General features: G+C 54.7%; 4 protein-coding genes across 4 annotated transcripts; 3 read left to right on the top strand and 1 right to left on the bottom strand.

Moving 5' to 3' along the window:
- Positions 1-349: 349 nt before the first annotated feature.
- Positions 350-1,845, top strand: M406DRAFT_74202 (uncharacterized protein; the record flags this gene model as incomplete). The annotated part of the gene is made up of 4 exons (XM_040925722.1): positions 350-374; positions 462-1,108; positions 1,266-1,521; positions 1,592-1,845. 4 exons carry the CDS (start codon positions 350-352, stop codon positions 1,843-1,845), a joined length of 1,182 nt encoding a protein of 393 aa, XP_040774578.1.
- A 455-nt stretch (positions 1,846-2,300) lies between these two features.
- On the bottom strand, positions 2,301-3,218 carry M406DRAFT_332085 (NAD(P)-binding protein; the record flags this gene model as incomplete). Its single annotated transcript, XM_040920714.1, has 1 exon — positions 2,301-3,218. One exon carries the CDS (start codon positions 3,216-3,218, stop codon positions 2,301-2,303), a length of 918 nt encoding a protein of 305 aa, XP_040774577.1.
- A 1,287-nt stretch (positions 3,219-4,505) lies between these two features.
- Positions 4,506-5,895, top strand: M406DRAFT_108665 (family 25 glycosyltransferase; the record flags this gene model as incomplete). Its single annotated transcript, XM_040915313.1, has 2 exons — positions 4,506-4,951; positions 5,052-5,895. 2 exons carry the CDS (start codon positions 4,506-4,508, stop codon positions 5,893-5,895), a joined length of 1,290 nt encoding a protein of 429 aa, XP_040774576.1.
- Positions 5,896-8,298: 2,403 nt separating this feature from the next.
- M406DRAFT_332082 (recombinational repair protein) lies at positions 8,299-10,707 on the top strand (the record flags this gene model as incomplete). Its single annotated transcript, XM_040920713.1, has 1 exon — positions 8,299-10,707. One exon carries the CDS (start codon positions 8,299-8,301, stop codon positions 10,705-10,707), a length of 2,409 nt encoding a protein of 802 aa, XP_040774575.1.
- Between the last annotated feature and the right edge of the window lie 3,163 nt (positions 10,708-13,870).

Below are 13,870 nucleotides of genomic sequence, written 5' to 3'. Positions count from 1 at the left end.
CTATAGGGTTATAGTGAAGAACTTCTAGGGTTTTAGAGTCAAGGCTCCAGGGTTGTAGGGCCATATCGTCAAGGTCCAGTTAAGGTTCCAGGAGCTCCGCTTAAATGCATCCCGGGACAACTCAACACCCAGTCAAACCCCCTGCTGGATCAGGGTGCCTTTGACCTCATGTTGCAGAGAAAAAGTAAAGTTGGCAAAGCTGCAACCTTGCGGGGAAGAAGAACATGTGCAGAAATAAGAGTCTGCTTCTCTGCACTTTCTCCATGCCTCTGTGGTTTCTAGACCCGTCGCGGGAAAAACCCCTATTACATAAAGTACTTAGCACACGGGATCTCATACTGTACATGCGATGGACTCAGACTCGGACTTCTACGGTGGGTGCTCATAAAACCGATTGATCCGCCTCCTCACCTTCCCACTTTGGGGTACCAGCGGCTCACTTAAGACAACACGCCACACAGGTGACAAAGACGAGGTGCAGGACCTCGAAGCACGCCTGTCATCCTTTAGCCCAGCCAACTACTGGCAGAGCCGCTCTATCACCAAAACGGCTTCACCAGCAGCTACTATTACTACTACTACAACAACAACAACAACAAAAACAACAAAAATGAAACAAGAACCCAGCTCTCCACCTCCCCTCGCCCCCGCCACCACCTCCAGCAGCCTGCACAACCCTTACGAGGGCCGCACGGCTTGCGCCAAGCAGCTGAGCGAGACCACCCAGTCCTTCCTAGACCGTCTCCCACCCTCCACGACAGACGCCGTCCCGGGCATCCTCCCCTGGATCTACGTCGCCAACCCGTACATCCCGCGCGCGGATCGTGGCGGCGAGGAGGCGCCCGAGGAGTTCGGGGCCGAGGTCGGCAGGTTTGTCGAGGGCGGCGGGGCGAGGCTGGAGATGTTTGGGGATCTGCTGCGGGAGGTGGAGGAGAAGGCGGGCGGTGGCGGCCAGGGCCAGGGCCTGAGCGGCGGCGGCGGCGGCGGCGGGGGGTTCTTTGGGGGCCCGTCGAGGGCGGTGGTGAATAGGGAGGTTGCGAAGCAGAGGGAGGCGTGTGTGAATGATCTGTTGATGCTGGCCAATGTGTTGAGGGTGCGGACGGGAAAGGTGAGCGAGCAGTTCTCTCTCTCTTTTTTTTCTCGCTTTGCTTTTTTTTTTCTCCCTTCCTCTTCTCTTCCCCTTCTTTTTCCTTTGGTTTCTTATTTATTCTTATTATTCCTCTTCCTCTCTTGGCCTCGCTGACAGCAGAGGGCCATCCGTCTAGTGGATGCTCTTCATCGATCCCGCCTACGTCGACAGTGTCTGGGCCACGGTGGTGCAGGCAACCGTTAGAAACGAGCTCGGCATCGCGGCCAAGGTCGCACCCCGCGAGCACAGGGGCTCGACCAGGTCCCGGCTCATCTGCATCTACACGTACGACTTTGGCGACCGGGACGACGTCGCCCGCGTGCTGAACCGCATGAGGCAGCTAGAGCTCGTGCGTACCGGCCCCAGGCGCCAGCAGGTCTACTATAAGACAGGTAAGTCTTCTTAAATGTCCCAGACCCCTTATCCAGCAGTCAGGCCTGCTCTGTCTACTACCATCACCAGCTCTCCCCGTGACTGACTCGCGATTTATTCTTGTCTTGATCCGAATAGATGCGTGGACTTATCTGGGAATCGGCGCCGACAATCCCTGGGGCCTGAGGGCCTCACTCTACAGCTCCAACGACATCTTCACGTACATTAAGGAGAAAGACGGCACAGTCCTGGATAGGATGGTCAAGAGGGAGAAGGGCCCCGCCGCCCTGGAGAAAGTGATCAAGGAGGAGGAGGAATTTGACGGCGGAGGGTGGACATTCTAGGGCGTCAGCAGCCACGAGGTGCTCAGGTGTTCATGGGGATTACATCTTTTCTTCTTTCCTGTTCGATCTGCGTTTTGGAGGATTTTCTTTCTTCCCCTTTTGCTTTTGTACGATACCCTTTATGTGCACTGCCCTTACCCCCCTCCGCGTTCACCGGCAGATAAGTGCTGCTGTCTGTCTGAAAGGTGAAGGAGTCTAGTCTGTATCTTGGGGCGCTCAAAAGCTCGCACAGTTCTTTTCGAGCCGGGACGGCATATGATAGCGATGATGATGATGATGATGATGATGATGATGATGATGATGATGATGATGATGATGATGATGATGATGATGATGATGATGATGATGATGATGATGATGACGACGACGACGACGATGACGACGAGCACTGAGATCGTTGAATGGACATTCTAGCCTAAGAGAAGGGCTTGAAAGGAACATGTAAAAAAAGAATCTCACAGATCCACATTCCAAGGCTTGCCTCTCTCCTTATCCAGAACAGCCCTCGGATAGCTAGTTTCAAACCTCGACGCCTGCCCGCCCTCAAACACCACCTCCTCCCTCTGCGGCGACTTGACATACACCGTACCGCCGCTAAACCGTCCCTCCTCCACTAACCTCATCATGGCCTCAGCAACCTCGTCAGGTGTGTTCTTGCGCGTGCTCTCCTCGTCGTAGTGGTAGTACTTGGCCCTGTCGTCCTCCCTCTCCTCCCACAAGGGTGTCTTCACCAGATTGGGGCAGATACACACGACCTTGATGCCCTCGTCCGGGTCCGCCTGGGCTAGGCTCTTGCACAGGCCCACGACGGCATGTTTAGTCGCGCAGTACAAGGCGCAGTCGTAGGCCCCCGCCAGGCCGGCGCCGGAAGCCACGAGGAGCACGACGCCCTTTTTCTCGGCGCCGACAAGGGCGCGGAAGGCGAGGCGGGTGAGCTTGATGGGGTGCTCCGTGTTGATGCGGACAGCAGCGTAACCACCAACCCTTCCCCCATCATCGTCCTGTCCCTCCTCGTCATCCCAGAAGTTACTCCAGGGCGGCTCAAAGATGCCTGCACAAGGGCAGTACACATCCGGCACATCACCGAATTCCAAGACGGACGCCGAGATGAGGGCGTGCAGAGATGATTCTCCCTGCCAGCGCGTCACGTCGCAGCGGCGGAAGACGGCGGAACCGGGGCGGTCGACCTCGGTAGTGTGCAGGAACTGCTCGGCGGCGGGGGTGAGTTTCAGGTCGCCGAGGAGGACGCGGCCACCGCGGGCATGGAACTGGCGGGCGAGGGCGAGGCCGATGCCTGAGCCGCCGCCTGTGATGAGGAGGATCTTGTTGGCGATGGGGAAGTCGCCCACGTTTTTGGTGGTCGCTGTGGACATGATTGGTTTGCAAGGGTTGGTCGAGCCGAATGCACTTATCTCTGTCCCTTGGTGGTTTGAGGGTGGCTTGCCCATTTGACAATGTGAAGGATCGAGATGAGACGGCTCACGGTCTTCGAACTTCCCTGCCAATGTCCTGTCCTCCTACTGCACATTCCGTTCAAGGTACCGCTGCAGTATCTCGCAGCATCATGACCAGCACCATCATTATATGCTCAGTCGTTCTCAAGGAAAATGACAAACCATTGATCTAAGTACTTTAGTTTCAGAAAGCGAAGAAACTCCCTTTAATCAAAAGCATAAAAATAAAAATTTCATGGCGATGGCGGTACTTGAACTTTACAGTGTGATTAACGTGGTACGAGATCCCCAGTGGCAGGGGTAATTTCGTGGATGACGAGGAAAACAGAGGTGTAGCAGGAGATTGCGTATTAACAGAGGAAAGGGAAAAGAAAAAGAAAAAGAAAAGAAGAAAGAGGCAAGAGAGACAAGTACCTAGATGTACCAGTAAGTAAGTACTTGCCCAAGCAAGCATATAATTGTTCAAGTAGCAAGTATCATAGTGCTTCCTTCCTCCACTAGACTCAACGGCTTCTTCCAGGGGTTCGATCACCTTACATAAGTCAAGTACTCAAGTACTTTAAGTACTTTACAAAGCAATCAACGTAGGGTTTCTTGTCTTTTCTCATTCTATGCAGCATAAGCCCTCAGACGGGTGACACCTCATTTACCCAACCCTTTTCTTTTCTCTCTTAGGCAACATGGCTATTCTTTGGCCCCCCAAACTACTTATACAACCAACGAGCCTACAGTGGGAGCTGAACCAAGCAAACATGCATGCAACCTTACTGCTTCACCACCAACAGTGAATGCACCCTCCCAAGGGTCCTTCTACACAGTACTATCTGAGATTATTTCTTTTGGGGGGACGATCTGCTTACGAGCTAAAGAGGCGACGTGCTTGTCTTGCCGTCAGCCCAACAACAGTTTTGAACCAATGCTCTGGACGACCGGGGCTGACGTGATGCTTTTCCTTCTTTCTCGCTCTCTCTTTCATTTCCTCCCCGCCCGTACTCACATAGAATAATCTTTTGGTCTTGTCAAACCATCACGCATCACAGATGGCTCCCGCTGTGCCCTTCATGGCTGCTATTCGCTCGTTCTGCCGTCGTTGACTTCCTTTCTGATAAGCAAAGTATTCACGATCTGAGGGTTCGCTCTGCTCCACCTTCAGGCCCGACTTAATCTATCTTTTTATCTCTTAACGAGATCTGCCTCTGGCCCACAATGATCCTCGTGCGCACACGGCTGATCGCCACCGTCGCCGTCTCCATAGCTGTCATTAGCGCCTTCTACCTGCTCCGCCCAAACCGGCCTCTCCCGCTTTACTTCACATCGTCCATCCAGACCAAGTCCTCCACCACTACTTCGTCTCCGAACGAGAAACCCTACGGCCGGGACTACAGAGGCCACGCAGAGCCGGCAGATATCAACCGCGTGGCCAATGGCACCCTTGGCTTCGGAAAGGTGTTTGTCGTCGGGCTGCCCGAGCGCACCGACAAGAGGGACGCCATGACCCTGTCGTCGTCGCTGACTGGCTTCGACGTCGAGTGGGTGGACGGCGTGCGCGGAGATAGCATCCCGGACAAGGCTGTGCCCTTTGGCGTGAATCGCAAGAAGCTGATGGAGACAAACCTGGGCAGCTGGAGGGGACACATGAACGCGATCAGGAGGTACGTGCGCTGACGAGAGTGCGGGGCCTCGAATCATAATGACCCTGAGGACGGTTGGAGATCATGCTGACATCTGTGTTGCTCTTTCTTTTCCTTCCAGGATCGTTGAACAGAATCTCGACTCTGCTCTGATTATGGAGGACGACATGGACTGGGACGTCCGCCTCAAACCCCAGCTCGAGCTCCTCGCCTCCGGTGCCCGCGCCGTCATGTCCTCCCTCCCCGATGCCTTCTTCCCGACCGGCCGCCCATCTACTGCCGCATCCTCCTCCTCCTCCTCTCCCGACTCAGCTCCAAACAGTCCTTACGGCGACGACTGGGACATCCTCTGGCTCGGTCACTGCGGCGAGCCCTTCCCTGAGGACCTGGTCGAGAACAAGGACCTCCCTCCCGAAGACCGAGGCCGCAAGGCCATGGCCCGCAAATGGACCATCCTCAACGACGCCACCGTCCCGCCCTACGATCATCTTACCGGCATCGTCGACTTCGCCGCCCACCCGGAGCACACGCGCTGGGTACACGTCACCGCCGCGCCCATCTGCACGTTTGCCTATGCCGTCAGCCTACACGGGGCCCGTAAGATCCTCTACGACCTGAGCGTCGACAGGCTGTCTGGGCCGTTTGACAATGCGCTGGCTTGGTTGTGCCGGCGGGCTGTGGGGAGCTGGGCCGGGCTTGGGCGGGGGGAGGACCCGAACACCCTGGGGGATCGAGGGTTCGATGCCAAGTGTTTGAGCATTACACCGCCGCTGTTCTTTCATCATAAGGCGAAGGGACTCGTGAATGCTGATAGCGATATTCAAAACTATGGTGGGGGTGGTGGCGGAGACAATGAGAAGCCGCCTGAAATTAGGGACAAGGGGAAGACGGAGAATATCATGTGGAGTGCGAGGATGAATATTGCTAACATGATTGCCGGCAGGGAGATGGAGAGCCAGTTTTGATACCTGGCTGAGACCTATTGATCTGGAGTTTGAAACGTTATGGTTGGATTCCGGCGCATATACTGGAGGGTCTTGCTTGGGCATACACTTTGGGTGTTGTCTCTTTGGGAAGCTTTACTTTTTATTTATTCCTTTTTGTAGGCCTTGAGGTCTTTTTTCTTCTTTGGTAGCCAGAATTTTATGATATTTTCCAACCAAAAGCATCGCCCCTGCAATGCAGCCATCACTCGTTATGGGCATCATGAGTCTGGCCTGGATCTTTCATGATAAAACACCCAAGCCAAAATGCACCGCGAATATAATAAGCAACCCGCCGTCATCTGATCTCAAGCTATGCCGCCACCGCCTCACGATGTCTCCGTCCCTGACCAAACTCTAGCATAATCCACTCATATACAGCCCATTGCACCGCATTCACGATGAAAGCCCGAACACTACACACCATCAGCCCGCGAAAGAAGACCCGCAGGCCCGCCTCCCTGTACGCCTCACGCGCCACCTCCACCGCCCCTAATCTCTTTGTGTTTGTTGCCGTCATCAGTGTCTGATTCCTCGGCTCGGCGAGAAGAGGTGTCCGGTCCTGGTGGCGGCGTGGTGATGTAGGGGCAGAGCGGTCACGGTCATCTAACCCCCCCACCACCTGCTGCGCCTGCAGCCGCGTCTTGATGACGTCCAGCGGGAAAATACTAGCCCAGGTCACAATACCCGCGATGCCGCCGCACAGCAGAACCTTGACGGCCTCCACACCGTCCACCACAGCACCAGCACCAGCACCACCAGCGCCAGCCCCTGCCGACGGAGGATGGTCGCCCTGGCGCAGCCACTGCTCCGCCCACCGCGTGCTCAGCTCGTAGCTCCAGAAGTAGAAGCCGTACCCGATGCTATCCCGCAGGGCCGTGACGGCGCCCCCGAAATAGAGACCGCGGAGGCCGCCTTCGGTGGCCCAGATCTTTTTTGCTATGGCCCAGCTCGAGGCAGAGACCGGGCTGGCCGCCAGCTGGGCGCGGCATTTGATGAGCTCGGTGGGCGTGGAGACGACCCATGTGGCTAGGCCGCCTATGGCGCCTGCTGTGAAGGTTGTCCAGAGTGAGGGGACGGTGGTGGTGATGGTTGCGCTTGCGGGAGCAGAGGTTGAGGGCGAGGAAAAGAGCTGGTTGATGAGAGCCTCGGAGCGGTTGTAGGAGACGAAGAGGAGGGCGTTGAGGGCTCCGTAGCCGAGGATTGGGGCGGCGGTGCCGGTGGAGAATTTCCTCAGCAGGGAGACGGGAGTGGTGGTGGTGGTTGAGGCTGTTCGTGGGGCTGTAGGGTTGGCAGAGGAGGAGGAGGGAGGTGCAGGTGGTGGTGAGCCGGTGGCGGATGTGCTTTTTGCTTGGAGGCGGACCTTGAGTATGTCGAGAGGATTGCCGATGATGATGCCCACGGCGCCGGAGATGTATCCGGCCCAGAAATCGGCCGACATGTTTCTTTCGGTCCAGAGTATTATGAGATTCAGCCCTTCAAAGATATTGGGAGTATCATTATCGAGGAGAGCCTCGGTAATGGTTCAAGGGCCGAGGAAGATAGGACAGGACCTCGTTGAGCATCACGACGTGGCCTTTGAGGTGTGATGGACGGGCCAGGAGGACAAGACAGAATTAATTTACAATTTGCCAAGACTAGGCAATCAAGTCTTGACGGCCATCGTGGGTTGTAAGTCTAGAGACTCGCGGGCCCGTTGAGGAGCCACGAGAGGTGTCTTTAGGGTTCGGGTTATAGAGGAAATCAAAATCATGGACGATCCATTTTCGTGGTATTCAAATGTATCGTTGAAGAGTTCTGATTAGAATTTATGTATCGCAAGTTCAAAGATAGGTTTTCCTGAATAAGAAATTTGGGCATATACTTATCATCTCCAATATTGGATGCTGCACAGGTGTGATGTGTCGAAGTTGCCTACCTGCATTAGGCAATGTTCAGCCACTGAACAGGTGAACAAATAATCGACCATCTTACATCCAAGAACATTAAATTTATGTATTGAAACAGAAAAATCCTGATATAATTCTAAGAATATAAACTCCTAAAATTTCTCAGGTCTCCTCAAAAATCAGCATGCGATAGGATAGTCCGGCCTCGTCAAGTCCGTTGGATGAGAGTAAAAAGCATACGGCACGTGACAAGGTGAGGCAGACGCGTCGGCCCCGGCCTTGGCATCGCGCTCTTTCCCTCCAATGTCAACAAACCATCCTCCGCCACCATCAAATTTTCCCGAGACAACAGAACAGTGAAGTGACAATTTCCGAGAAAAAAGATAGCGAAAGAAGAAAAGGAAGCCCATCTCTCTAGGCTCCAAAGCCGGCCACAATGTAAGTGTGATCCCCTCCAAACACGCCCCGGCCTTTTGTTCCACCTCGAGGACTCACAATGTGTAGGACGCTGCTTGCGTCGACGCCCAAGGCGAACAAGGAGAACGTCGCGTCTAGAAGCCGCTTCCCTGCGCCTCAAACCATCGATAAGCTGCACAAGCCCTTCAAGTGCCCCGGTTCGGCCAACAGGACACCTGCCAGCGACCGACCTACCAGGAAGAAGAGGAAGATCGACTACACAGGAGCAGATGGAGAGGTCGATGCGGACAAGCCATACACAAATGAGGACCGTCTCGCCCTTGCCAATCGAGATGTCAATCGATTCCCCGTATTCCAGGCCAAGGACAAGAACACAGTCTTCCGCAAGGCTTTTGCTATCCCTCTGATCAACAAAAATTCCGCTGCCTTCAATCCCAACCGACCGCCACCCACGCTCGGCCTCAGGCAGGGCGCCGTCTTCGTCGCCAAGCCCCTGCATGATCCGAGTGGCGAATTCGCAATTGTTCTCTACGATCCTACGGTGGATGACAAGCCTAAGGAGCCCGAGCAGCTGAAGGAGGAAGAGAAGCCGGTCGAGAAAATCCAGGAACCGCTCATGCACAAGAGTCTCGCCGAGATCCTGGGCATCAAGAAGAAGGTCGAGGGGCAGCACCCACGGGTCCCCGTCGTCATTGATCCTAAGCTAGCCAAGGTCCTGCGGCCCCATCAGATCGAGGGTGTCAAGTTCATGTACCGATGTGTCACCGGCGTGATTGACCCAAACGCCAATGGGTGTATAATGGCAGACGAGATGGGTCTCGGCAAGACCCTGCAGTGCATCACCTTGCTGTGGACGCTTCTCAAGCAGTCGCCAGATGCAGGGCAGACCACGATCCAAAAGGCTGTCGTGGCCTGTCCCTCGAGTCTGGTTCGCAACTGGGCCAACGAACTGGTCAAGTGGCTGGGTGCCGATGCCGTCACTCCTTTCGCCATAGACGGCAAGGCCACCAAAGAGGAGCTCACCAGACAGCTCAGGCAGTGGGCTATCTCCAGCGGGCGTGCTGTAACCCGCCCGGTCATTATCGTGTCCTACGAGACCCTGCGGCTGTATATCGATGAGCTCAAGAACTGTAAGATTGGCCTGATGCTCTGCGACGAGGGCCATCGTCTCAAGAATGGAGACAGCCTAACGTTCACTGCCCTGAATAACCTCAACGTCACGAGGCGGGTGATCTTGTCCGGCACACCGATCCAGAACGATCTGTCCGAGTACTTCGCCCTCATCAGCTTCGCCAACCCTGGCCTGCTCGGCACGAGGCTGGAATTCCGCAAGCAGTTCGAGCTTCCCATCCTCCGCGGCCGCGACGCTGATGCAACCGACAAGGAACGCCAGAGGGGCGACGAGTGTCTGTCTGAGCTGCTCGGGATTGTCAACAAATTCATCATCCGCAGGACCAACGACATCCTGTCCAAATACCTGCCGGTCAAGTACGAGCACGTCGTCTTCTGCGGCCTGGCTCCATTCCAGCTTGATCTTTACAACTACTTCATCACCAGCCCGGATATTCAGGCCCTGCTCCGCGGCAAGGGCAGCCAGCCTCTCAAAGCAATCACCATCCTCAAGAAGCTATGTAACCACCCGGACCTGCTTGATCTCAGCAACGACCTGCCAGGGAGCGAGGAGCACTGGCCCGACGATTACGTGCCCAAGGAAGCCCGTGGGCGCGATCGCGACGTGAAGCCGTGGTACAGCGGCAAGATGCAGGTTCTAGACCGCATGCTGGCCCGGATCCGTGCTGACACCAACGACAAGATCGTGCTCATCTCCAACTACACGAGCACTCTCGACCTGTTTGAGCGCCTCTGCCGCAACAGAACCTACCCGTGCCTGCGTCTTGACGGCTCGATGAACGTCACAAAGCGGCAGAAGCTTGTCGACAAGTTCAACGATCCTGAGGGGGACGAGTTTATCTTTTTGCTCTCCAGCAAAGCCGGAGGCTGTGGTCTTAACCTCATTGGCGCTAACCGTCTTGTCCTCTTCGACCCTGACTGGAACCCGGCAGCCGACCAGCAGGCACTTGCCCGTGTGTGGCGTGATGGGCAAAAGAAGGACTGCTTCGTCTACCGGTTCATCGCCACAGGTACGATCGAGGAGAAGATCTTCCAGCGGCAGAGCCACAAGCAGTCACTGTCTTCGTGTGTGGTGGATGAGGCGGAAGACGTGGAGCGGCACTTCAGCCTGGACAGCCTCCGAGAGCTGTTCCAGTACAGACCAGGGACGAGAAGCGATACTCACGACACGTTCAAGTGCAAGCGGTGCAAGCCTGACGGGAAACAGTACCTCAAGGCGCCGGCAATGTTGTATGGTGACACGAGCACGTGGAACCATTTCAACAATGAAGGTTTGAATGCGATTCAAGACTTGCTCCTTCGGCAGGAGTGTGGCGTGGATGAAGTATCGGCCGTGTTCCAGTACATATCGCATTGATCTTGCTGTTGCTGGGTGGTCCTTTGATTGTCATTCTTTCTTTCTTTTGATTGTCCTTTCTTTTTTTCTTCCCCCCCCCCCCCTTTTTTTTTTTTTTTTGGTTTTGGCTTGCGTCATGACATTTTGATGAGGACGGTTTGGAGGTGACTTATATGGTTGCATCGAGAGCAGTGGCGCATTGGCGTTCAGACGAAATCGTTGGTAGTCTGGCATTGCTATATACTTTTAGCGGAAAACCTGCAAGCTTGTTAGAGGTAGAGTTTCAGACAGCTACGGAAACGTTTCCAATACACTCAACATCACTCCCTTATAATGACACCAAAGTGACGGTGCCACGAGAATCCGTGCCATGATTGGTGACAGGCAGTTTGCTCATGTCTAGCAGGGCTGATAAACATAATTCATGAGCTCGACCTGGCGCGACACAAGTATATCTATGATACTGCACAAAGAAGGGCGAAGCTCTGCCCAGTTCGAGACATGTGAAACCCGGTGGCTGTGTATCGGTATTGCTTCTTTTGATCCTGATTGATGTTCCCAGGTTAAGCGTCAAGCCACACGGGGAATCCCACCTAGGAAGCTTTAATGAGCAGCTACCACCAAGACCTGCCTTCCCAGAGGTCCTTCACTCAGCCCTTGTAAGATTTGGACAGTCTTGCTTGGACACTTCACTGCGTAACCCCAAGCAGCCACTTCTTTCTTTTTGCATCCTGCTGCTTGCTATTTCCTTCTTGCTTCCTATTCTTCTTCCCCTGGCTCGAGCGGGCTTGATCCTGTGCAGTAGCAGAAGGAATATCACTGATTTGATGCTCATATAGAGTTTTGAGCCCAGTCCTGTTAGAGAATCCGATCAGACCGAGCTTTCTTTTTTTGGCAAATGCAAAGAGGTGAGTCCAGCATTCCCCTTTAGCCACAAAACATTCGATTCGCAATTCACCTGAATCCTCATATGGTAGCCACAGCAGCAAGAGGCAGACAGGCCATGCAGGCGGCCGAGTTTTGAATCCTTTGGGTTTCATTTTTAAGGACCCTAACTTAGCTCAACAGCGGCCCAGGCTCATGTGAATCGCAAAGGAAAGCGAACAGGGAACCCAAGCCCTTCAGCAATTCAAAAGGACTGTCAAAGGCGCCCCTTGCCAGCTGCTTGGATATTCTTGGGATTTCTTCTCTCTTACTAGATTCACTCTCTCATTGCCCGCCCACACCCACCCGCCTCTAAAGGCGCTGCGAGGAGCTGAGGGTTTGTCCTCCCAGGTGCCCCTAGGTGCGGACAGGCATCACCCCTTCAGAGTCCAGACGACAAGCCCCAGTCAAGCAAGCCAGTTCAACTGTTCATCCAGGCCATTCATCCCAACGACCGAGGGGGCCCGCCTCGCTCAGCGTACAGCCACAGTGGTTGCGGGTTTCTTGCGGCTTGGGGAGGTGATTGAAGCTTGGCGGGTGCCTGACAAGACGGTAACAAACGAACAAACAAAAGACCCAAGAGGAATCCTCTTCTTTCTCTTCTGATGAAGAAAGAACAAATTCCTAGCCCCAAGATGAGACCCCAGGCCTATAGCAGAGAACCAGCAGCGTACGACGGGCCAAGAAGCGGCACAGCGCGGCAGTCACAGGCGCAGCAACAGCAAGTCACCTCGGCAGCCGCCATCCAGACGCATTCGTCCACCAAGGACAATAGTACGAGTAAGTCTCACCTAGCCAAATACCCTCCCCGAACGTGTTGTGTGTGTGTGTTTTTGTGTCTCAGACACAAGACCCGCGGTTCCAGCTATTGGCGCGCTGCCGAAGAATTTCAATTCGCATGTCTCTGGCGTGCAGCAGATTTCCTGGGAGACCTGAAGCTTCTTTTCCCCCCTTTTCTTGCGACTGCAACTGCGACTGCGACACGACGTAGCAAGCCCTCCCTCGCAACCTGTCATACAAGCGAACAACACGGATTCTTGCAGAGAGAAGAGACCAAGAGAGAGGAACAGAGAGGGAGAAGGATATAGAACAACCTACAAAGAAGATGGGTTGGCGTCATGCACGCCCGACGATCTCCCGCAAGACCCAACAACCAAGGAGAGAAATCGAACTCGCAACAAAAAGAAAGAGAAGAGCCACTGGACCTAAAAATGGCAACAAGAAACGACACGAGCGCATCCCATCCATCAGCCCCCCTCCTTCCCAGGGGTGCCCAGGGAACAAAGACCTAAATACGCCTGTCAGCACTGGTCGGGCTGTGCCGTCACCGACCCCCGTTCCCAAAAGTGAGATCGATCAGCACAATCATACAAGAATCGAAATTGAATATTGGATTTTGGGCCTGTGCCGTGGGATTGATCACTCATGTCCCATGCCCGTCCATGGCGCATGATTCGTCCCCTTAGCAAAGCCCATTTTCAGGCAACCCGTTCTCGCCCCTTAGCAAGCACACCCACACACCCACCCCCAGAGGTCTCAACTGTGTGGTGGCCAACAGCTGCAGTGGGTGGATCTGAAACCCTGCAGCTTGTGGAGCAGGGGCTTTCTTCTCTTTTACGAAGGCTTTGCCGCATTACATTGAGGGGGGATCGATTGCATGAGCGAGACCGACCGGAATAGGGCACGGCATTCGACATACTACCTCCCTCCACACTTCACCTTGGCCTTGTTCGAAAAAGGGGCTGAGCTCTCGTCAGTCAGACACAGACATCAGAGAACGCGACAGCGGCTTGGCTCCCCGCCTCCCCTATCAAGACGTGCTCTGGGCAACGAAGCTGGGCAGCAGCAGCTCTGGGCCAAGCTGGAGTCAACAGGGAAAGAACCTAGACGCAACTACTCGGTACATCCCCATAAGAGATTGTCCTGTCCAGGCCCTGCGACACCTTCCAGAAACCTCTCCAACAGCCCCTCTCGACCCCCCTTCGGCCCTGTTCAGGCTTCCCACCCAACCCACCCGAAACCGCCCCCCCGCCCCCTCGCTCTCGTCTTCCTCCGCAGCCTTGCACGACCAACTCTTGCTCCGGGGGAAAAAAAGAAAGGAGAAAGAAAAGAAAGCTTCAGGTCCTACCTGGGAATATATTTCTTTTAGGCCTAGTGGATTGCAGGGGTTGAAGAAAAAAGGGAGGACGCAGGGTACTCTCTGGCCTGGCTGACAGATCAATCGTTTTATGGTTGTATTTATGCAGGCTCAACCCCCCCG

Source organism: Cryphonectria parasitica, assembly GCF_011745365.1.
Source record: "Cryphonectria parasitica EP155 unplaced genomic scaffold M406scaffold_6, whole genome shotgun sequence".
In the NCBI taxonomy this organism is placed as follows: domain Eukaryota; kingdom Fungi; phylum Ascomycota; class Sordariomycetes; order Diaporthales; family Cryphonectriaceae; genus Cryphonectria; species Cryphonectria parasitica.
Note: the sequence above shows the minus strand (reverse complement) of the source record. Positions and strands in the feature narration are given on the sequence as shown.